The following is a 25,141-nucleotide window of genomic DNA, read 5'->3' as shown; positions in this document are numbered from 1 at the left end:
AGAAGGAAAGGGGGGCGCCCCCCCCCCCTCTCCTAGTCCGACCTTTGGCTGCCCCTCTCTCTCTCCACTAAGGCCCATATGGCCCATTACTTCTCCCGGGGGGGTTCCGGTAACCCTCCGGTTTTCTCCGAAATCACCCGGAACACTTCCGGTGTCCGAATATAGCCATCCAATATATCAATTTTATGTCTCGACCATTTCGGGACTCCTCGTCATGTCTGTGATCACATCCGGGACTCCGAACAACCTTCGGTACATCAAAATGCATAAACTCATAATATAACTGTCATTGTAACCTTAAGCGTGCGGACCCTACGGGTTCGAGAACAATGTAGACATGACCGAGACACGTCTCCGGTCAATAACCAATAGCGGAACCTGGATGCTCATATTGGCTCCTACAAATTCTACGAAGATCTTTTATCGGTCAGACCGCATAACAACATACGTTGCTCCCTTTGTCATCGGCATGTTACTTGCCCGAGATTCGATCGTCGGTATCCTATACCTAATTCAATCTCGTTACCGGCAAGTCTCTTTACTCGTTCTGTAATACATCATCCCGCAACTAACTCATTAGTTGCAATGCTTTCAAGGCTTAAGTGATGTGCATTACCAAGAGGGCCCAGAGATACCTCTCCGACAATCGGAGTGACAAATCCTAATCTCGAAATACGCCAACCCAAAATGTACCTTTGGAGACACCTGTAGAGCTCCTTTATAATCACTCAGTTACGTTATGACGTTTGGTAGCACACAAAGTGTTCCTCCGGCAAACGGGAGTTGCATAATCTCATAGTCATAGGAACATGTATAAGTCATGAAGAAAGCAATAGCAACATACTAAACGATCGGGTGCTAAGCTAATGGAATGGGTCATGTCAATCACATCATTCTCCTAATGATGTGATTCCGTTAATCAAATAACAACTCTTTTGTTTATGGTTAGGAAACATAACCATCTTCGATTAACGAGCTAGTCAAGTAGAGGCATACTAGTGACACTTTGTTTGTCTATGTATTCACACAAGAATTATGTTTCCGGTTAATACAATTCTAGCATGAATAATAAACATTTATCATGATATAAGGAAATAAATAATAACTTTATTATTGCCTCTAGGGAATATTTCCTTCAGTCTCCCACTTGCACTAGAGTCAATAATCTAGTTCACATCGCCATGTGATTTAACAGCAATAGTTCACATCACCATGTGATTAACACCCATAGTTCACATCGATATGTGATCAACACCCAAAGGGTTTACTAGAGTCAGTAATCTAGTTCACATCGCTATGTGATTAACACCCAAAGAGTACTAAGGTGTGATCATGTTTTGCTTGTGAGATAATTTTAGTCAACGGGTCTGTCACATTCAGATCCGTAAGTTTGCGAATTTCTATGTCAACAATGCTCTGCACGGAGCTACTCTAACTTATTGCTCCCACTTTCAATATGTATCTAGATCGAGACTTAGAGTCATCCAGATCTGTGTCAAAACTTGCATCGACGTAACTTTTTACGACGAACCTTTTTGTCACCTCCATAATTGAGAAATATTTCCTTATTCCACTAAGGATAATTTTGACCGTTGTCCAGTGATCTACTCCTAGATCACTATTGTACTACCTTGCCAAAATCAGCGTAGGGTATACAATAGATCTGGTACATAGCATGGCATACTTTATAGAACCTATGGCTGAGGCATAGGGAATGACTTTCATTCTTTTTCTATCTTCTGTCGTGGTCGGGTTTTGAGTCTGACTCAACTTCACACCTTGTAACACAGGCAAGAACCCTTTCTTTGCTTGATCCATTTTGAACTTCTTAAAAATCTTGTCAAGGTATGTGCTTTGTGAAAGTCCAATTAAACGTCTTGATCTATCTCTATAGATCTTTATGCCTAATATGTAAGCAGCTTCACCGAGGTCTTTCATTGAAAAACTCTTATTCAAGTATCCCTTTATGCTATCCAGAAATTCTATATCATTTCCAATCAGTAATATGTCATCCACATATAATATCAGAAATGCTACAGAGCTCCCACTCACTTTCTTGTAAATACAGGCTTCTCCAAAAGTCTGTATAAAACCAAATGCTTTGATCACACTATCAAAGCGTTTATTCCAACTCCGAGAGGCTTGCACCAGTCCATAAATGGATCGCTGGAGCTTGCACACTTTGTTAGCTCCCTTTGGATTGAAAAAACCTTCCGGTTGCATCATATACAATTCTTCTTCCAGAAATCCATTCAGGAATGCAGTTTTGACATCCATCTGCCAAATTTCATAATCATAAAATGCGGCAATTGCTAACATGATTCGGACAGACTTAAGCATAGATACGAGTGAGAAACTCCCATCGTAGTCAACACCTTGAACTTGTCGAAAACCTTTTGCGACAATTCTAGCTTTGTAGATAGTAACACTACTATCAGCGTCCGTCTTCCTCTTGAAGATCCATTTATTCTCAATTGCTTGCCGATCATCGGGCAAGTCAACCAAAGTCCATACTTTGTTCTCATACATGGATCCCATCTCAGATTTCATGGCCTCAAGCCATTTTGCGGAATCTGGGCTCACCATTGCTTCTTCATAGTTCGTAGGTTCGTCATGGTCAAGTAGCATGACCTCCAGAACAGGATTACCGTACCACTCTGGTGCGGATCTCACTCTGGTTTACCTACGAGATTCGGTAGTAACTTGATCTGAAGTTACATGATCATCATCATTAGCTTCCTCACTAATTGGTGTAGTAGTCACAGGAACAGATTTCTGTGATGAACTACTTTCCAATAAGGGAGAAGGTACAATTACCTTATCAAGTTCTACTTTCCTCCCACTCACTTCTTTCGAGAGAACCTCCTTCTCTAGAAAGGATCCATTCTTAGCAACGAATGTCTTGCCTTTGGATCTGTGATAGAAGGTGTACCCAACAGTAACTTTTTGGGTATCCTATGAAGACACATTTTTCCGATTTGGGTTTGAGCTTATCAGGATGAAACTTTTTCACATAAGCATTGCAACCCCAAACTTTAAGAAACGACAACTTTGGTTTCTTGCCAAACCACAGTTCATACGGTGTCGTCTCAATAGATTTAGATGGTGCCCTTTTAACATGAATGCAGCTGTCTCTAATGCATAATCCCAAAACGATAGTGGTAGATCGGTAAGAGACATCATAGATTGCACTATATCCAATAAAGTACGGTTATGACGTTCGGACACACCATTATGCTATGGTGTTCCATGTGGCATGAGTTTGTGAAACTATTCCACATTGTTTTAATTGAAGACCAAACTCATAACTCAAATATTTGTCTCCACGATCAGATCGTAGAAACTTTATTTTCTTGTCACGATGATTTTCCACTTCACTCTGAAATTCTTTGAACTTTTCAAATGTTTCAGACTTATGTTTCATCAAGTAGATATACCCATATCTGCTCAAATCATCTGTGAGGTTCAGAAAATAACGATACTTGCCGTGAGCCTTAACACTCATCGGACCGCATACATCAGTATGTATTATTTCCAATAAGTCAGTTGCTCGCTCCGGAGAACGGAGTCTTAGTCATCTTGCCCATGAGGCATGGTTCGCAAGCATCAAGTGATTCATAATCAAGTGATTCCAAAATCCCATCAGCATGGAGTTTCTTCATGCGCTTTACACCAATATGACCTAAACGGCAGTGCTACAAATAAGTTGCACTATCATTATTAACTTTGCATCTTTTGGTTTTGATATTATGATTATGTGTATCACTACGATCGAGATCCAACGAACTATTTTCATTGGGTGTGTAACCATATAAGGTTTTATTCATGTAAACAGAACGACAATTTATTCTCCTACTTAAATGAATAACCGTATTACAATAAACATGATCAAATCATATTCATGCTTAACGCAAACACCAAATAACACTTATTCAGGTTCAACACTAATCCCGAAAGTATAGGGAGTGTGCGATGATGATCATATCAATCTTGGAACCACTTCCAACACACATCGTCACTTCACCCTTAACTAGTCTCTGTTTATTCTGCAACTCCCGTTTCGAGTTACTAATCTTAGCAACTGAACTAGTATCAAATACCGAGGGGTTGCTATAAACACTAGTAAAGTACACATCAATAACATGTATATCAAATATACTTATGTTCACTTTGCCATCCTTCTTAGCTGCCAATCACTTGGGGTAGTTCCGCTTCCAGTGACCAGTCCCTTTGCAGTAGAAACACTTAGTCTCAGGCTTAGGACCAGACTTGGGCTTCTTCACTTGAGCAGCAACTTGCTTGCTGTGCTTCTTGAAGTTCCCCTTCTTCCCTCTGCCCTTTTCTTGAAACTAGTGGTCTTGTCTACCATCAACACTTGATGTTTTTCTCGATTTCTACCTTCGTCAATTTCCGCATTACGAAGAGCTTGGGAATCATTTTCGTTATCCCTTGCATATCATAGTTCATCACGAAGCTCTTGTATCTTGGTGGCGGTGATTGGAGAATTCTGTCAATGACGCAATCATCTGGAAGATTAACTCCCATTTGAATCAAGTGATTATTATACCCAGACATTTTGAGTATATGCTCACTGACAGAACTGTTCTCCTCTATCTTGCAGCTATAGAACTTATTGGAGACTTCATATCTCTCAATCCGGGCATTTGCTTGAAATATTAACTTCAACTCCTGGAACATCTCATATGCTCCATGACGTTTAAAACGTCTTTTGAAGTCCCACTTCTAAGCCGTAAAGTATGGCACACTGAACTATGGAGTAGTCATCAGCTTTGCTCTGCCAGACGTTCACAACATCTGGTGTTGCTCCAGTAGCAGGCCTGGCACCCAGCGGTGCTTCCAGGACGTAATTCTTCTGTGCAGCAATGAGGATAATCCTCAAGTTACGGACCCAGTCCGTGTAATTGCTACCATCATCTTTCAACTTTGTTTTCTCAAGGAACGCATTAAAATTCAACGGAACAACAGCACGGGCCATTTATCTACAATCATACATAAAACAAGCAAGATACTATCAGGTACTAAGTTCATGATAAATTTAGGTTCAATTAATCATATTACTTAAAGAACTCCCATTTAGATAGACATCCCTCTAATCCTCTAAGTGATTACGTGATCCAAATCAACTAAACCATGTCCGATCATCACGTGAGATGGAGTAGTTTCATTGGTGAACATCACTATGTTGATCATATCTACTATATGATTCACGCTCGACCTTTCGGTCTCCGTGTTCCGAGGCCATATCTGTATATGCTTGGCTCGTCAAGTATAACCTGAGTATTCCGCGTGTGCAACTGTTTTGCACCCGTTGTATTTGAACGTAGAGCCTATCACACCCGATCATCACGTGGTGTCTCAGCACGAAGAACTTTCGCAATGGTGCATACTCAGGGAGAACACTTCTTGATAATTAGTGAGAGATCATCTTATAATGCTACAGTCAATCAAAGCAAGATAAGATGCATAAAAGATAAACATCACATGCAATCAATATAAGTGATATGATATGGCCATCATCATCTTGTGCTTGTGATCTCCATCTCCGAAGCACCGTCATGATCACCATCGTCACCGGCGCGACACCTTGATCTCCATCGTAGCATCGTTGTCGTCTCGCCAATCTTATGCTTCCACGACTATCGCTACCGTTTAGTGATAAAGTAAAGCATTACAGTGCGATTGCATTGCATACAATAAAGCGACAACCATATGGCTCCTGCCAGTTGCCGATAACTCGGTTACAAAACATGATCATCTCATACAATAAAATTTAGCATCATGTCTTGACCATATCACATCACAACATGCCCTGCAAAAACAAGTTAGACGTCCTCTACTTTGTTGTTGCATGTTTTACGTGGCTGCTACGGGCTTAAGCAACAACCAATCTTACCTACGCATCAAAACCAAAACGATAGTTTGTCAAGTTGGTGCTGTTTTAACCTTCACAAGGACCGGGCGTAGCCACACTTGGTTCAACTAAAGTTGGAGAAACTGTCACCCGTAAGCCACATATGTGCAAAGCACGTCGGGAGAACCGGTCTCGCGTAAGCGTACGCATAATGTCGGTCCGGGCAGCTTCGTCCAACAATACCGCCGAACCAAAGTATGACATGCTGGTAAGCAGTATGACTTATATCGCCCACAACTCACTTGTGTTCTACTCGTGCATATAACATCAACATATAAAACCTAGGCTCTGATACCACTGTTGGGTTTCGTAGTAATTTCAAAAAAATTCCGACGCACACGCAAAATCATGGTGATGCATAGCAACGAGAGGGGGAGAGTGTGATCTACGTACCCTTGTAGATCGACAACGGAAGTGTTAACTTGGTTGATGTAGTCGTACGTCTTCACGGCCCGACCGATCAAGCACCGAAACTACGGCACCTCCGAGTTCTAGCACACGTTCAGCTCGATGACGATCCCCGGACTCCGATCCAGCAAAGTGTCGGGGAAGAGTTCCTTCAGCACGACGGCGTGGTGACGATCTTGATGTACTACTGTCGCAGGGCTTCGCCTAAGCACCGCTACAATATTATCAAGGACTATGGTGGAAGGGGGCACCGCACACGGCTAAGAATATGATCACGTGGATCAACTTGTGTGTCTAGGGGTGCCCCCTGCCCCCGTATATAAAGGAGCAAGGGGGAGGAGGCCGGCCGGCCCCTATGGCGCGCCAAGGAGGAGTCCTCCTCCTAGTAGGAGTAGGATAGGAGGGGGAAAGAAGTGGGGAGGGAGAAGGAAAGGGGGGCGCCGCCTCCCCTCTCCTAGTCCAATTCGGACCAGGGGGGAGGAGGCGCGCGGCCCACCTTTGGCTGCCCCTCTCTCTCTCCACTAAGGCCCATATGGCCCATTACTTCTCCCAGGGGGGGTTCCTGTAACCCTCCGGCTCTCCGGTTTTCTCCGAAATCACCCGGAACACTTTCGGTGTCCGAATATAGCCATCCAATATATCAATCTTTATGTCTCGACCATTTCGATACTCCTCGTTATGTCCGTGATCACATCCGGGACTCCGAACAACCTTCGGTACATCAAAATGCATAAACTCATAATATAACTGTCATCGTAACCTTAAGCGTGCGGACCCTACGGGTTCGAGAACAATGTAGACATGACCGAGACACGTCTCCGGTCAATAACCAATAGCGAAACCTGGATGCTCATATTGGCTCCTACATATTCTACAAAGATCTTTTATCGGTCAGACCACATAACAACATACGTTGTTCCCTTTGTCATCGTCATGTTACTTGCCCGAGATTCGATCGTCGGTATCCTATACCTAGTTCAATCTCGTTACCGGCAAGTCTCTTTACTCGTTCTGTAATACATCATCCCGCAACTAACTCATTAGTTGCAATGCTTGCAAGGACAATCGGAGTGACAAATCCTAATCTCGAAATACGCCAACCCAACATGTACCTTTGGAGACACCTGTAGATCTCCTTTATAATCACTCAGTTACGTTGTGACGTTTGGTAGCACACAAAGTGTTCCTCCGGCAAATGGGAGTTGCATAATCTCATAGTCATAGGAACATGTATAAGTCATGAAGAAAGCAATAGCAACATACTAAACGATCGGGTGCTAAGCTAATGGAATGGGTCATGTCAATCACATCATTCTCCTAATGATGTGATCCCGTTAATCAAATAACAACTTTTTTGTTTATGGTTAGGAAACACAACCATCTTCGATTAACGAGCTAGTCAAGTAGAGGCATACTAGTGACACTTTGTTTGTCTATGTATTCACACAAGTATTATGTTTCCGGTTAATACAATTCTAGCATGAATAATAAACATTTATCATGATATAAGGAAATAAATAATAACTTTATTATTGCCTCTAGGGCATATTTTCTTCACCCGCGTATTCGTTGACTCCCTTGTCGGGAGTGGGCCGACTCGGTCGTGGGCCTCGCCAAGGCCCACGACTTTCTTCCTTACGGACTATACAAGAAGGCTCTGGCCAGTGAAGTAACCTAGTTCGGTTCACTCACTCCCTCTCGCGTGACCTAGCCGTCATCTACTGTTCCTCACTCTGTGCTGCCTCCGGCGATCCCATCCCGACGATCGCGTGCATGGCTGGTCGGGAGAGCAGGTGCCTCCGGAACCCTGTCGTTCGAGATCCTGCCCGGGAGAACGGCAATAAGGTTTTTGGTGAGCGTCTCGACGTGACTGCTTCCAATCCGTCCCCAACTCTGTTCGCCTCTGCTTCCACTACTTCCTCTGCATCGACACCATGGCCGACGACGCCACCGCTAAGAAGAAGGCCACGGACGACGCCGAGGCTGCTGCTGCAGCCGCCGCGTTGGCCTGGCCAACCGGAGGGTATGATCTGTTCATCCTTCGTTTACTCGTACTTATGCTAGCCGTATATGTGCTGCTCATAGAAAGTTCGATTCTATGTTCTGTATGTGCTAGTATGATTAGGTATCGCTATGAGATGCATACCTTTTATGCCATGCTTACTGTTTACTCGTGGATAAGTCTAATCGGAAAAGTGCTAATATTTTCAACAGTATGGTGGGGTTCGCTTTCCATGATTGCATGGTCGACGTCGCGGCCCAGCATCGCCGGCGAGAACACAATCTCCGGGGCAGCCGCCTTGCGGCTGAGGTCCACCACAAAAACAGTTGACACACCTGTGGCGAACAGGATCTTCTTGTTGCGGCCGCCGTCGTGGTAGATTTCGAGCGGATAGACCCATTTTGACGGCGGCAGCAGGGCATGCCAAGCTTGCCGCTGGATGCAGCAGAGCTGCTCCCACTGCCCACTTGCTCTCACGAGCCGCGAGATATAGAATGGGTCGTCGCCACTCAGAGAAAGTCCATTGTAGTGAGCGCAGAGGCATCCATCCAACACGGCCAGCCCAAATGGAACATTCTCTAGTCCCGGCGGCGCCGACAACGAGCTGAAGGACTCGTCGGAGACGTCGAAAGTCGTGATGACGCCCTGGCCCTGATGGTGGTGCTGGACAAAGTGAAGATGTCCATCGAAGAACACGGCTGCCTCTGGCCGCGCAATGGAAGCGTGATGACTATTGCACGAGGCGGCCGGCCTCCAGTGCACGGACACGCCGTCGAGCGGCAAGAGCTCGCAACTCGCCGTTCCTTCGTCGTGCAGGGAGATGAGACGTATGACTTTATGTTGCTTCGCTTTGGAACCCAGGCCGTAGGCCACTAGGCTGTTGTTGTTGTGGCACCGCTGGCGCCCGAACATGATCGTGGACGGTATCTCGCTGTCCGGGAGAAGCGAGAGCTCGCCGGTACACCATACACGGGTTGCACAGGTAGTGGCCACGGAAGTACTTGCGGCGGAGCAAGACGAGGCCATGGCATGGCTTGACGGTGAGCACCTCGACAGCGCAGTCCGGCTCAAGTCGCGGGAGAGGTAGGACGCCGGCGGTCAGCTGCTCCGCCGCCACAGAACCAGTGCTGTGCCGCCATGCGTGGAAGCGGTACTGCGCAATCGTGAACAGGAGCTTGGGCGGGCCTTCCCGTTGATTCGCTCGCTCGAGGTGGAGGTTGGTGAAGGAGGACGACGAGAGTGTGGCGGACCACGAACGTGACAGGCAGCGGAAGCGGCGCACCGACTTGGCCGGCAGACGAGCAAAGATCTCCGCCACCAGCTCCTCCGGCAACGCCGAATGTTTTGTCTGATGCCTCCGTTTCAGCGATGGCTGCTCCATGACGTCTAGTGATTGACTGATCAGTTGGTAAGGGGCAAGCTTGACTATATATTTACGCTCCATGTTGGGACTCCATCGAGTTCTGCTCTCACTCGGATACGGAGTGTGACGCGAGAGCTAGCTGGCTACCCGTTCCCTTTTCGGCGGGAAAGTAGCTGCCTAGTCAAAGCCGGCCGGGTTCACAACTCCTTTTTTTTCGGTCTTGCTAGTACTAAGAGCATTTAGATCATTAAAATGATGATCTGGACGATTTTATATTTATTTATTTTTATGAGAAAATTTTCGATCTATTCATCATCAATTATGACAATACAACGAATAATAGAAATTACATTCAGATCCGTAGACCACCAAGCGACGACTATCAGGACTGAAGCAAGCCAAAGGCGCGTCGCCGTCATCGCCCTCCATGGCCGGAGTCGGGCATAACTTGTTGTAGTAGACAGTCGGGAAGTCGTCGTGCTAAGGCCCGTAGGACCAGCGCACCAGAACAGCAATCGCCGCAGATGAAGAATAACGTAGATCAGAAAGATCCAATCCTAAGACACACGAACGTAGACGAACAACGACAAGATCCGAGCAAATTCATCAAAGATAGATCCGTCGGAGACACACCTCCACACGCCCACCAACGGTGCTAGACGCACCGCCAGAACGGAGGCTAGGCGGGTTCAGGGAGCCGCCGTCTCGTCTTCCTGAGTAGGACACAAACACTTAGACCAATTGAAAGAAACGACTAAAAACGAAGCCCTCCTTCTGGCCCTTGACGAGATCCACCGTGTCTCATGACCCTAGGGCCACAGGAGAGAAGGCGGGCCTGTGGCGGCGCCGGCTGGAGGCAGAAACCCTAGCTTTTTTGTGGAGGAGGAGGAGGCGGCAGCTAGAAGGGCTTTCGTGTCACCTTGGCGAGTGTCGGGTATATTAGAAGGATTGGGGCTTGCTTGGCTGCGTGATTGGTATTGTTAGGATTTTATAAATGAAAATTTGGTTTGGCTTGTTGAGTGTTGAGCGGAATAAAAAATCGATCTATATATGTGGTCCGTTAGTGAGGATCAAGGGCAGTCATTGTACACTGTAATAAACAGATAGAACCTTCTCATGTGATCCCTATAGATTTCATTGTATGTTAAAGCAAAAAAATACATGATGAACATTTTATAAATGATTTTAAAATGTTCATTTGGGTACTAAGAATAATTTTTAAATGGACATGACTTTTAAAAACATTTTCAGGATATGAGAGAAAAAAATTATAACAATACACGATGAACATTTTGCTGTTAAAACGCAGTGAAAACATTGAAAATACAGTGTGAGATTTTTTTTCTAAAACATGGTGATTTTTTTAAGTAAATCAAAAAGGGAAAAGAAGGAGACCCATTACGGATGGAATTTTTTTTACAGGAAAGTCTTTGAGTAAAATAACAAATGTGAGCAGCTAGGAGAAAGAGCAAGAAAAGGAGTTTAATAGTCTGATTTCTATAAATGTTAAGTGGTGCTAGAAATTAAAAGATGAGATAAGTGTTAACTGGTTCAAAATTCATGTGTTATTGCTAAACTCGTCAAACGATGACAATCACTTAATTTGAAAGAAGAAAAGTTGGTTCTTGGTCGAGGCCAAATGCATGACGAGGATGAACTTGGAAAAAGCAAAGACAAAGGGGTTGGGCTAGTTACGTGTCGAACATGAGCTTGCAACTGGTGCAAAAGGGTGTAGGCATTTGTGAATAATAATGAACATGCAGCGAGGCTAAGTCATGTAGGACAAAAATGGTTGACCCCCAGTTCTCTATTGATGATGGACTTGCAAATGGCACAAAATATTGATGCGCCCTTCGACCTCGAGTTGCATGTCGCTGTTGGAGTTTAAATCAGACCCAATTGCGAGTCGAGAATGGACTTGCAACTGGGCCAAAAGAATGGCAGGCCCCAGTTGCAAGTTCACCCTCAACTCACAACTGGGAAAAAAAGATAGAATTTGGTTGCCCGTAGATGTAATATCCTATTTGACACTTACTACATCAAACTGTCGAGTGTTCGCACAGGCGATCCCTTCGAGCGCAAGAATTGGGCCGGCCCAAACCCCCATAGCGAGGAAGCCATTTTAAGGAACCTTCTGGAGGGTTCCCTGGACCGGTTTTTTGTTTTTATACCAGTTTATCGGTTTTCTTTTGTGTTTGTTTTTTTATTTTTTTTGTTTAATTTCTCTTTTTTTGGTTTCTTCTTTCATTTCTTTGTTTTTTTTCTTTTTCAAATTCATATTTTCTTGTTTGACATTTTTTAAATCTCAATTTTCAAAAATGTTTCACATATTCCAAAATTGTTTGTTTTTTACAAAAAAATGAAAACCCGAAATTTTATTGATATTTTAAAGAATTGTTTGCATTGCTCAAAAGTTCAGAATTTTGAAATTTGTTCACCTTGTCAAAAAAAGTTTGAAATTTCCTTTTTTCATGTTTTCCAAATTTTGTTTGTGATTTCAAAATTTTCTCACGTTTTAAAAAATGTCCAGAATTTCAAATTTTATTAATGTTTTCTCAAAATATTCATAGTTTTGTGTTCTCATTTTCAAAATATGTTCACGTGTTTAGAAAATGTTTGAACAGTCCAAAATTTGTTCATGTTGAACAAAATTGTTCGTGCTTTCGAAAGTATTCAGAATTTTGAAATTTGTTCTCATTTTCAAAAAAGGACAAAGTATAAAAAAATCATGTTTCTCGAAAATTGTATGCAATTTTAAAATTTGTTCGTATTTTCTTGATAGTTCAGAGTTTCAAATTTTGTTCATGATTCCTAAATTTGTTCTCTTTTTTAAAATTTCAAAATGTGTTCCATTTTTTCTAGATTGTTCATGTTTTCAAAATTTTGCTCACAATGTTGAAAAACGTTTGAGTTTCATGAAGTATTCAGTTTAAAAAAAACACATCTGAAATTTCAAATAACCTTCAAATCTATGGCTATTCCTAGTTCTTAAAGTACCACGCTTCTTCTTATTCATGAATGCTTTGTTGGTGCATTGGTCTGTCGCTGCGTCTGAGAGCATAAGGTCTTGTGTTCGGCTCCCAACCGCATCACTAATTTTTGGAATTTTGCAAACCACGGTCCTGCTGTTGGGCCGACCCATGTGGCCATTTGTGTGTGCATCCGGCTGCTATTTGCCATGAAATATGGTAGATAGAAGCTCCCACGTCGACTATACTTGCAACTGTGATTAAAAAAGGTACCATGGGCCTAGTTGAGAGTTGACTGTGGACTTGAAACTAGGGAAAAAAAGGGAGGGTCCAGTTGCGGGTTGAAAGGGTGGATTTGCAACTGAACATAAAAAAGAGAGTGGATGGTCAGTTGCATGTTGAAAATGGACTTGCAACTAGGAGAAGAAAAACTTGGGGCCCAATTTTGCAAACCACGGTCCTGCTGTTGGGCCGACCCATGTGGCCATTTGTGTGTGCGTCCGGCTGCTATTTGCCATGAAATATGGTAGATAGAAGCTCCCACGTCGACTATACTTGCAACTGTGATTAAAAAAGGTACCATGGGCCTAGTTGAGAGTTGACTGTGGACTTGAAACTAGGGCAAAAAAGGAAGGGTCCAGTTGCGGGTTGAAAGGGTGGATTTGCAACTGAACATAAAAAAGAGAGTGGATGGTCAGTTGCATGTTGAAAATGGACTTGCAACTAGGAGAAGAAAAACTTGGGGCCCAATTTTGCAAACCACGATCCTGCTGTTGGGCCGACCCATGTGGCCATTTGTGTGTGCGTCCAGCTGCTATTTGCCATGAAATATGGTAGATAGAAGCTCCCACGTCGACTATACTTGCAACTGTGATTAAAAAAGGTACCATGGGCCTAGTTGAGAGTTGACTGTGGACTTGAAACTAGGGCAAAAAAGGGAGGGTCCAGTTGCGGGTTGAAAGGGTGGATTTGCAACTGAACATAAAAAAGAGAGTGGATGGTCAGTTGCATGTTGAAAATGGACTTGCAACTAGGAGAAGAAAAACTTGGGGCCCAATTTTGCAAACCACGGTCCTGCTGTTGGGCCGACCCATGTGGCCATTTGTGTGTGCGTCCGGCTGCTATTTGCCATGAAATATGGTAGATAGAAGCTCCCACGTCGACTATACTTGCAACTGTGATTAAAAAAGGTACCATGGGCCTAGTTGAGAGTTGACTGTGGACTTGAAACTAGGGCAAAAAAGGAAGGGTCCAGTTGCGGGTTGAAAGGGTGGATTTGCAACTGAACATAAAAAAGAGAGTGGATGGTCAGTTGCATGTTGAAAATGGACTTGCAACTAGGAGAAGAAAAACTTGGGGCCCAATTTATGAGTTGAGGATGGGCTTGCAACTAGGAAAAAAGGGTTCAATGACCGCGACGATGCTGTGATGGCATGTGACGACGGCTATCTTTGAAACAGTCATGGCGATGTTGCGATGGCGTGCTTCGATGACCGCGGTGATGCTCTGACAAAAGCCTGATTGCTTCGACAATGCTACGACGGCGTGCTTCCTAGTCGTAGCAGTGTTGCGACGATGGCATGGATGTCTTAATGATGCTACAACGACGATGCTGTGATGGCATGTGACGACAGCTATCTTTGAAACGGTCATGGCGATGTTGCGATGGCGTGCTTCGATGACCGCGGTGATGCTCTGACAAAAGCCTGATTGCTTCGACGATGCTACGACGGCGTGCTTCCTAGTCGTAGCAGTGTTGCGACGATGGCATGAATGTCTTAATGATGCTACAACGACAACACAGTTGCTTCGATAATGTTGCGATGGTATTTATGTTTTGACGGCCACAATGACGGCAAGTCATCAATGACCCTACTCTAAGCATTGCTATATCCGAGCAAATCATGACTCCATGTGTTTGCTTGACGCAGCTCCTCTAACGTACGGCGCACTCACTGACGTGTGGATCCGGACCCACGCGTCAGTGGGCCAATGTCAGGTGGCCGTACGTCAGGGGATCCGGCTCCGTGCTTGCTAGTACGAAAATTCACCGAACACCCACAATCAACGTCAAAATATGGTGTTCTGGGATCGGTCTTTGGTGCTTGCTATGTCCTTCCTCTTGAAATTGTTTGTAGCATCACCTACACGTGTAGGCACGTGCCGAGCACTACGTGTGAAGTGCAAGTAAAAAGAAATTGTTAAACAGTCACAACTTCAGGCGTCATAGATGTTCACGTGGGAAAAGACAGACGCTGCACGCCACACGATCGTGTGCAATCACACGGCGCCGGCGCGGATGACAAAGCGCAAGAATCATCCGACTGTTTTTAAATGTTTTCTTAATTTTAAATGTATTATTAAATGAGAAACATACGCAGGAGAACTTTGAGCATGGGATAGCGAATTAAAAAAATACAGTATAAGAAATTAAAGGAATTATTTAATTGAAAGATATTTTTAAAGTGAATACAATATAAGAAAATTAAACAATTTATTTGATTGAAAGATTTTAAAGAAGTGAATACAACATGTGAAAATTACACGATTTATTTAATTACTAAAAAGATGGTCTATTATAGAGGAAGAAAATTTAGGATCACTATAAAATGAGGTAGCGATTTTTAAAATTGAATAAAGTATGTATAAAAATTAATTTAATTGAAAGATTTGCAAGAAGTGAATACATCATATGAAAATTAAACCATTTATTTTAATTACTAAAAATATGTTGGTCTATTATAGAGGGAGAAAATTTAGGATTAGTATAAAATGAGGTAGATATTTTTTAAAATGAATACAATATATAGAAAAATTAATTTAATTGAAAGATTTGCAAGAAGTGAATACATCACATGAAAATTAAATTATTTTTTTAATTACTAAAAATATGGTGGTCTATTATAGATGAAGAATATATAGGATCAGTATAAAATGAGACAGCGATTTCAAAAAAATGAATACAGTATATAAAATTTTTTAAAGTATATATTCAACTAAAAATGAATACAGCATATAAAAAATTTAAGTATATATTCAACTAAAAAAGATGGTGGTCTGTTTTCTTAATTTTAAATGTATTATTAAATGAGAAACATACGCAGGAGAACTTTGAGCATGGGATAGCGAATTAAAAAAAATACAGTATAAGAAATTAAAGGAATTATTTAATTGAAAGATATTTTTAAAGTGAATACAATATAAGAAAATTAAACAATTTATTTGATTGAAAGATTTTAAAGAAGTGAATACAACATGTGAAAATTACACGATTTATTTAATTACTAAAAAGATGGTCTATTATAGAGGAAGAAAATTTAGGATCACTATAAAATGAGGTAGCGATTTTTAAAATTGAATAAAGTATGTATAAAAATTAATTTAATTGAAAGATTTGCAAGAAGTGAATACATCATATGAAAATTAAACCATTTATTTTAATTACTAAAAATATGTTGGTCTATTATAGAGGGAGAAAATTTAGGATTAGTATAAAATGAGGTAGATATTTTTTAAAATGAATACAATATATAGAAAAATTAATTTAATTGAAAGATTTGCAAGAAGTGAATACATCACATGAAAATTAAATTATTTTTTTAATTACTAAAAATATGGTGGTCTATTATAGATGAAGAATATATAGGATCAGTATAAAATGAGACAGCGATTTCAAAAAAATGAATACAGTATATAAAATTTTTTAAAGTATATATTCAACTAAAAATGAATACAGCATATAAAAAATTTAAGTATATATTCAACTAAAAATGAATACAGCATATAAAAAATTTAAGTATATATTCAACTAAAAAAGATGGTGGTCTGTTATGGAGGGGTCCTAGGCCAATAGTGGGCCCATGCTGCAGCGGCCTGTTATCCTTCCACCGTTGGAAGCGGGCAGTGAACGCTGCTCTGTGAAACCAGCCTAACGTGGTGCCTGCCACTTCAGGGCCTGAGAGGCCGAAGCTTTCGCCCCAGCCACCCAGCCCACTACCAACTTGGAACGGGCAGGCCAGCAAGGTTACATCACAAGCCCAGGCCAAGAAACCGCACCAAACATCCACACCACCTCAATGCCCCCACATGGGTGACAAGCTCCCGTAACTGAGCTCGGCGATGCTAGCGCTGCAGCTGAGTATTTAAGCTGGTGTTTCTCTTTGTAAACTAGCGAGGTGGGACTAAAGAAAGGGGTGCGGATTGCGTGGTGACTGACTGAACCGTCAAACCTTTCTCGCTTCGCCCGCCCACTTGCCTGCCGCGCGTCGACGTCTCCGATAGTCCGATCCCCTCAGCCTTATCCATGCACGCGCGCTAGCCCCAACCCAAGCACCGCATCGGCGCCCCCCACCTGCCGCCGGCGGCCGTGGCCCGCTCCGCCCGATGGAATGCCGCTCCTGACCTAAGCGAAGCTCCCCCAGCCAGCGCTCCGAGCCGATGCCGCTCGCAGGCATTGCCCTCGCGCCTCTCCTCGTCTCCCCGCTCGCGCCTCCCTCTCCCCGTGGCAGCGTTGCCGCCGTCTCTGCAGAGCCCGCGAGAAGGCGCCGCGCGCTACGGCGGGTCCGGTGCTCGGCCGCAGCGGCGTCCGGAGGAGGCGGGGACGCCGTCGAGCTTTCCCGCGCGACGCTGCTCTGGAGGGCGGCCAGGCTGCCCATCTACTCCGTGGCGCTCGTGCCGCTCACCGTGAGTTCCCCACGGCTGCAAGTTCCTCCCTCCCCATTGCCAATGCTTAACCCTGCAATTCAGAATTGTAACCTGTTAGTGTGCTAGCATGCAAATCAGAATGAGTATTGAATCATTGATCGCAGCTACGGGGAGAACAAGCCAAATTGGAAGATCATTACTCCACATTTGGTGGTATGAAACTACGATCGCCTTACGCATTTGCATTGACAGTTGCTTGCACTTGCAGGTAGGGACTGCTGCTGCTTATAACCATGCAGGGTTGTTCTTTGCCAGGCGCTACTTTGGCCTCCTGGCTGCTGCTGTCCTTGTGATCACCTGGCTCAATCTGAGGTAAAACTCACCAACACAAGTATACTCTGACAAGCAAAACGATGCTGATATCAATAGCACTGTTCAACCATTCATTCCCCTGGTCTGAACAAAGTTGCATTTTCACTCTACTGCAGCAATGACGTTTATGATTCAGATACCGGCGCTGATAAGAACAAGAAAGAATCCGTGGTCAATATTGTTGGCAGGTACCGCTCGTTCCTGGTACCGGCGAGTAGTAACATCCTAATTGCTTGCATATCTGTATTTGGAAACGAAACAGTTTACAGTGTGATCTGCTGTGCAGTCGAGCAGCGACACAATATGCTGCAAATGTTTCTCTTCTGCTCGGCTTTGGTGGGCTATTTTGGGCCTTTGCGGAAGCAGGGGATGTCCGGTTCATCGTTTTGGTGCTATGTGCAATCCTCTGTGGTTATGTTTACCAGGTGAAATCTTCTGCCCCCTTTTCAGGGAACCTTGTGTTTCTTTATGTTCCGTAATCTGTAACAGAATATATTTGCCTTTTGTGGTCGATTATGGGTTGTCTCATCTATAAATAGCCTGATGCATTCAGTATTTCAGTTAATTTAGCAAAATGTAATTGTGTGTCGATGTTTTTCATCTCATCCATGTGCAATTTCGCAGTGCCCGCCGTTCCGATTAAGTTACCGCGGTCTAGGCGAACCATTATGTTTTGCTGCATTTGGCCCATTGGCAACGTCAGCATTCTACTTCTCAAACAGCAGCAGAAGCATTTCAAGGTACGCTCTACAACAACTATTTATCAACTATTGTGTGTATAATCAGCACTTTAGAGTGTTGAAGGATCGATGATCTATCTTAATCTCTCTACAAAAATGCAAGGATCCGTTTATACCTAAACAGTTCCTTTTGAAATGTTGGCATTTGTCAGCAGGACTGCAGCTCTTCTCCCTCTCAGCAAAACAGTCATAGCTTCATCCATTCTTGTTGGGTTGACAACTACCCTGATACTCTTCTGCAGCCACTTTCACCAGGTATAAATTCAGCCCCCTGACATATGAATCGATGCAGTAATTTTATATATTTGAAATGATCATTAGCTGATGAACTCAGATAATCTGTAGATTGAAGGAGACAGGGCTGTTGGAAAGATGTCTCCCCTGGTATTCCACTCTCTTTTTTCAGCACATCTGATTTCACTTATGTACAAATAATCAGTACTACTCCCTCCGTCCCATAATATAAGAGCGTTTTTTACACTAGGGAGTAGTATCACATAAGTTCTTCGTGTGTGAACCTGTAAACAGGTAAGAATTGGCACCAAGACAGGCGCGACACTAGTGACAGTTGCGATCGGCACCCTCTACACTCTCTTGACGGCTTTTGGCATAAGCAGATGCCTTCCACCATCCTGCATTGTAAGCTACTGATCCATACTGTTCCTCTTAAGAAAACTACCTAAAAACACAGCTCCCACCTCAAGCATTGCTACTGTATCATATTCTTAGGTCCTTGGCGCCCTGACTCTCCCTCTTGGCAAATGGGTTGTGGACTATGTGCAGAGAAACCATGATGTAAATACTCCTCCCTTGTCACTCCTTCCTTTTTCGCTCTGAATCTTTTTCGTCAGTCCACACTAACACTGGCTGAAGTTGATGAAAAATGCAGGATGACACCAAGATCTTCATGGCCAAGTATTACTGCGTTCGGCTGCACGCCTTGTTCGGGATGGCGCTGGCTTCCGGTCTGGCGCTGGCCAGGAACGGCATACTAGCCTGACAGGCAGACAGGCAGACCGACAGATGGGCCACCATTGACAGTTGACAGTTGGTACAGAGAAATGCTTCCTTCTTATTGCAGTTTCACACAGATGGAGTAAAACACACACAACTTTTACAGCCAGTGCAATGCAATGGCAGTGCATTTGCGCAGTCCTCTCGCTGGAAGAGAAGGCGGCCGGATTGGGCAAGCAGAGGTTCAGAGGCTGTTGGTTTTCTGGCTCTAGCTTAGTACAGTGGCCTCTAGCATCCCGTGATCTAGGTTTCTTTTCTGTCTGCAAGCAAAGAGAGGGCTAGCTTGGCGTGCTCGTCCTCGTCCGTCGCAGCTAGAGTAGATACTAGTACTAGATCGCCGTTTGCTCCTGCAGCAGGATATGAATTGAATTGAATTGAATTCTGATGAGGCAGTCGGGACGGGACGAGTCAGTCGGGACTCGACATGCTCCGGCCCTCTACCGACGGACGGACGGACGGACGGACTGCCATTACTGCCCTCTTTACCACCAGCCAGCGGAGGCAGAGAGTGGTGGTGGTGGTGGTGGTAGACCAGCTGTTCCTGCTCGTGGTACGGCGCGCAGGCCAACTTGTTGGTGCCTATCTATCCCACCTTGGCATGCTTGCTTTTATGTTTGTATCATGTTCATCGGCCCCCCGGATCTCGATTCAGCACAGGCATACACACGGGGTGCCTTGTCAGTCAGGGTTTGTAATTGCAGACTTTGCAGTATCTAGCAGTGCTGCTGCTGCAGCATATTTATCCCACTGTCCATGGCGAGTGAGAATCACACACTCTTGCAAGTGTAGTCAACCAAATGAGGAAGATTGCGAGGAGCTGGGACAAAATGGTTGCAAGCGGATAAAAAACACGATCCAACGCGCTGACGCAAACAGACGGATGCCTGTTTTCCTGTCTGATTCGACTCATTTTCAGCCTAAATTTGGACAGGTTTGCATCCACTCCCGCCTTTCCTCTTCCAAAACCCTCCCGCCCTAGAGCCATGGCCGACGCGCCCAACCCTGCCACCGCCCTCATCCCCATCATGACCGTCCCTGCTGGGGTCATCCGCGTTGTAGCCCCGAAGAAGGCGAAAAAAGAGGTCGCCCCGGAGTAGAGAACGGCTGAGACGACGAAGCGGGCCAACCGAAGGAGGAAGGAGAAGGCAGAAGAAGAAACCGTAGCCGTCGCCTCCCAGGCACGGGATGTTGCGGACACCAAGGTCATCGCCGCCAAAGCCTCACAAACCACCCTCCTCATGCTAGGGATCGAGCCAGCCTTTCTTGCCCCCGCCACCAACGGCCATCACGGGCTCGTCGGTGGCCCACCCGCCCAAGCTTCCGGAGTCGTCTTCCATGTCAACATCGTGACCGACATACAGGTACCTTCCCGGACATGACCGAACGTCCCGCTTCTCCACCTCACTACGGGGCGGCTTGCGGGAAGTCGGTGATTCCGTGTCAATCGTCAGCCTCCCATTGATCTCAACAGCCCACCTGTGGCCGGCCAGTCCACCGACACACGAAGGAAGCACCCGCGGGTGGTCTCCCGACCAACTTCCCCGATGCCCACAACATGTTTGATGGAATGCCAACCACAACGCCGAACAACCCAAGGTACCACGAGGAGGCCATGAAGAACTCCTTTGACATACAAAAGAAGACACACGAGATCGATGAGGCCCATGCTCAGTCAAGAGCCAACGAAGTGGAGGTGAAGCAAAAGGAGGTAGAGCTCGCACTAATATGCAAGGAAGTGGAGATCAGGGGGGGCGACTTGAGCAAGATGACCCAAGAAAAAGGGCTTTGGTTTGAGAGGAAGCAAAAGTTCATGATCGACCAAGATGTGTAATCATCTTATATTTGTTTGTGGACTACGAGGGTGGAGACGTGTGGGGCTTGTGCTATTCTTTTGGGTGCAATGTTGTATGTCAGCATGAGATATGGTACTATGCAAAAACTGCTAGATTTATTTTTGATAAATATATTTGCTACGTTTGATGAAAAGTTGCCAAATCTTGATTATTGAAGAAGAAAAACGGAAATGGCGGACCAAATGGGTCGCCCCTCCGTTTGGGTTGACCCGTTGGAGTTGCCCTAATCCTAAACAAGGAAGATTATTACACCAGGAACTGGTGGTGAGACTGAGACCATAAAGGCACGAGGCAGAGGAAAATGACAGCCAAAAAATTATTGCATCGCAGACCACCACGCCAGCATCCATCCATCCTTCTCAGCACATCACTTTCCGACTGGTCTTGCGGTACCTGTAATTATCCTCTCGAAAGCTAGCCGACGACAGAAATGGGCATCTGTGGTTTTCACTTATTCCTTTTCAAATCAGATCCACGCAAGGGAGGATCCCTTCATTCCTAAGTCGAGAATATCTCACCACCCGTCTGAAGCAGCTGGAATATGTTCCTCCTCCACGGTCCACATCCACCAAGAAAAACCTAAAGAAGCAGCACTTCTTTCTGCTACAATGTCGACAGCCCTGATACTTGTGCACTAATTCGCTGCAATCCAGATTTTCTGAAAGCAAAAATGACAAAGAGGTGAAGAACTACCAGCTCTGGCCAGCCAGCTATCTCACTTATCAGGGAATTAGCAACTATTGAATTGGCACCAGCTTCTCACTTTCACCATTCGACCCAATTTTCGGTCAGATTAGGAAAGAGAGATTACAATGTGCTCCAGTAGAAAGCAACACAGGAATCATGATTTGTGCATCAACTGAGCTCACTCACTGTTGGTAGGAAAATGCAATGAGGGGGGCCTGTCATTGCTAATAGATCATGCAATCTGTAGGGTGCGCACCCTGAAAAGCCTATACCAGCCATGATAAACTAATGAAACCCATGATTGATTAACAAGAGAAAAGGGCAAAACCAAACGGCGATGTATCACCCAACATCCTTTACAACCCATGTGAACATAATTAGATGGCCCATGGTGCATACCATGAAACAAAAACAATGTCCACATCACACCAGAAATCCAAGCCTAATTGTATAGTATAGTAGCCGCCTACGAACAAAATGTATGTATCAGTGGCAATGATCCAAATCCCAATCAGTCAACAAAGACCAGGTCCAAACCGGAATTCAGGTATGCCACCGGGGTTGTAGATTAGATAAGAGCAGCTTCAACACCTTGCCCTCAGTGGCACAAAGAAAGTAAGCTCCTGATGTGCTCCTACTGAGCATTTCCAAGAGTAGCCAAGCAGAGCAGAAATGGCTGATAACTTTGAATATCATATCATATCATAACATCATCCATAACATGTCCTAAACAAATTTTGCATATAAAGGCTTGGGTTTGCCACTACATATTGCATATTGCATAAGCTTGTTACAAAAGAATTTGGCCAGACATGAACAAGTCATCCTTTGTCAAACACAGCATGCTCCATATACACCAAGAAAATATTAAGGTAGGTAAGGTAGAACACGCTACAAAAAAAGATGTTGAGATTGGATTTCAAGGCGAAGCTAACACATTGTAATTGTATTGCTGCTCCGTCCCCTTCCCTCGCCGCCGCCGCCGCCGCTTCCCCAGATCTCTCTCCTAGGCCGGCCATATCTACACATCGGAAGCAGCAGCGGCGGCGGCAGATGTTGTTTCTTGGTCACGGGTCGCGGACGCGGGGGCTGGTGGCCGGCATGGCCACGCCGGGAGACGTCGGCGCCCGCGGCGAGTGGAGGCAGCCGAACCCGAGCGGCGATGTGGGCACGAGGATCGGCGACGGCATCCCGCGGAGCCGGCGCATGTAGGCCGAGATGGGGGACTCCGCCGACATGCAGACGGAAGGGAGCGCCGGGAGAGGGGAGAGAGTCGGCTGGGCCGGCGACGGCAGGATGGTCGCCGGGCGGGGCGGGGCCAGCGGCGGCGGCCGGATGCGGTGGAGCCGGGACGGGATGGCCGACAGCGGAGGCGGAGGCGGAGGGGCCATGATGGGGCGCGGGGGCGGAGGGGCCATGACGGGCCGCGCCGGCGGAGGGGCCGCCGGGGCCTGGGGCGGCAGGAGGTGGGAGGGGGAGCCGGTGAGCTTCTGGACGACGTCGCGGAAGTCGGACTTGTCGATGTTGTATACGGGGGGCTGGGGCGGAGGGTGGTCGGCGGGGGCGGGGGCGGACGAGGGGGGATGCGGCGGGGCGAGGAGCGGAGGGGACATGCGGGAGGGCAGCGACGGCGGAGGGGGGGGAGGCGCTTTCATGGAGGAGGAAGCGGAGGAGGAGATGGAGGACTGCTTGGAGATCTTGTAGGAGGACTTGTTGAGGGCTCGGAGGGCGGCGGTGGAGGAGGCCGCGGAAGGCGGCGGGTGGTTGGGGTTGTCCATGACCGGAGGAGGGCGGCGGCGGGGGGCGGAGACCGGGGGGAGAGTGAGGTGGGGAGGAGTGGGAGATGGGGATTTGGGGGGCAGTGGGAAAGGGAGGCGAGTGGGCGATGGGATCTTCTCTGTCTGCCTTCTGCCCAAGCCAAAGCAAAAGAGAGGCTGCCTGCCTCCGCGAGCAGACTGGCGGTGACCTGTGCCTGGCTGATGATGAGCGAGCTGATTGGCGACTGGCTGCTCAGCAGCCCAGCGTTTCCACCCAACGCTTTGCTTCCTTTTATCTATTTTTCTATTTTTGGATAAAACTAAAAGCTCGATTACTCTCTTTCTTTTGGTGGTATGTGTGCACTGCTCATCTCCGAAAACAAAATGCAGTGACCAAAGGCGCGTGAATGGCTTGGCGAGGAGATTTTTCAGGATTTGAACTGGCCACCAGAGTCATATGATTTCTCGCTCGCTCTGCTCATTTAATTTGCCACGTAAGCGTTGTCGTTTCCTCATTAATGAGCACATTCGGTATGCCAGAGAAGTTAACGCAGTGGCGCAGAAAATCACTCCCACGTGCGATCCTTCACTACACGCCCCACGTCTAGATCATCAATCATCGCTCACGCAATTACCGCATGAGTCCTTCGTTCTCACTTGTCATTGAAAATCTAAACCGTGCATTGGTGAGTTAGGGATTCCTCTGGAACATTGCACCGCAGCGCAAAAATTTCGAAGCACGATTTTCGTGTGCCAGGGTTTCCTCTAGAACATGGCATTGTGGCACAAAACCTTCAAGGCAAAATTTGGAGAATTTGTTTGTGTGCTCTAGATTTAGACTCCAAGAATTGCAATCTCCATGAGAAAGTGAATCTCAATATAAGTGGTGAGGTGACATTAGTGCTAGGCCTAACTTTTCTTCTTCCTTTTGCCTCGCACGATGCTGCTTTTCAATCTCAATCTACCACTAAATTCTTTTGTAACTTTCTTTGAGGAGAAGATCGAGCTAGCAGCCATGGTACCGTGCGCGGGATCCAGAGACAGGGGCCTGTCACGACCATGGCAGGCATAGGATTGGCTCGCTACGATATTTTTGAGCATCTGAATTGACAAACAGAATCACTTGATTTTTCTCGCTCACTCTACTCCTTTAATTTCTCTTGTAAGCGACACCATCCTCTCATTAGTGACCAACTATCTATTCTACATAGATTTAAGGCAGATGGGCCAAAAATCACTCCCAGGTGCAATCTCACGCACTTGCGAGTTCAGATCATTAGTAGTCACTCACGTCATTCCCGCATGCAGTCCTCAATGCTCGGTTACGCTACATGGGTAATAGCCATTGAGGAACTTACCGACCTATCCGAATCACCTCTTTCGTAGGCGTTATCGAATGT

General features: G+C 45.5%; 3 protein-coding genes and 1 non-coding gene across 6 annotated transcripts; 1 reads left to right on the top strand and 3 right to left on the bottom strand.

Annotated features, from left to right (window-relative positions):
- Nucleotides 1-8,507: 8,507 nt before the first annotated feature.
- LOC147976734 (putative F-box protein At2g19630) lies at nt 8,508-9,723 on the bottom strand. The gene is made up of 2 exons (XM_087520954.1): nt 9,312-9,723; nt 8,508-9,190 (listed from the first exon to the last, which is right to left on the bottom strand). Exons 1-2 carry the CDS (start codon nt 9,721-9,723, stop codon nt 8,508-8,510), a joined length of 1,095 nt encoding a protein of 364 aa, XP_087377080.1.
- A 6,764-nt stretch (nt 9,724-16,487) lies between these two features.
- On the bottom strand, nt 16,488-16,792 carry LOC147976733 (signal recognition particle RNA). The gene has a single exon (XR_015602342.1).
- A 50-nt stretch (nt 16,793-16,842) lies between these two features.
- On the top strand, nt 16,843-20,214 carry ABC4 (UbiA prenyltransferase family protein). Of its 3 annotated transcripts, none has more exons than XM_087519012.1 (10): nt 16,843-17,357; nt 17,587-17,690; nt 17,807-17,878; nt 17,977-18,115; nt 18,315-18,430; nt 18,583-18,685; nt 18,776-18,814; nt 18,959-19,069; nt 19,160-19,225; nt 19,304-19,516. In XM_087519012.1, the coding sequence occupies exons 1-10, from the start codon at nt 17,112-17,114 to the stop codon at nt 19,322-19,324; spliced, it is 1,017 nt and encodes a 338-aa protein (XP_087375138.1). In that variant the 5' UTR covers nt 16,843-17,111; the 3' UTR covers nt 19,325-19,516. The 3 variants fall into 3 exon arrangements, with proteins under 3 accessions (XP_087375138.1, XP_048572562.1, XP_048572561.1); XM_048716605.2 differs by having other exon boundaries at nt 16,844-17,357; nt 18,586-18,685; nt 19,320-20,214; XM_048716604.2 differs by having other exon boundaries at nt 16,844-17,357; nt 19,320-20,214.
- Nucleotides 20,215-22,608: 2,394 nt separating this feature from the next.
- Nucleotides 22,609-23,886, bottom strand: LOC125552894 (uncharacterized). Its single transcript, XM_048716610.2, has one exon. The coding sequence runs from the start codon at nt 23,760-23,762 to the stop codon at nt 23,052-23,054; it is 711 nt and encodes a 236-aa protein (XP_048572567.1). The 5' UTR covers nt 23,763-23,886; the 3' UTR covers nt 22,609-23,051.
- Between the last annotated feature and the right edge of the window lie 1,255 nt (nt 23,887-25,141).

The sequence above is a fragment of the Triticum urartu genome, chromosome 4A, assembly GCF_056163025.1.
Source record: "Triticum urartu cultivar PI428250 chromosome 4A, HENAU_Tu73, whole genome shotgun sequence".
NCBI lineage: Eukaryota > Viridiplantae > Streptophyta > Magnoliopsida > Poales > Poaceae > Triticum > Triticum urartu.
Note: the sequence above shows the minus strand (reverse complement) of the source record. Positions and strands in the feature narration are given on the sequence as shown.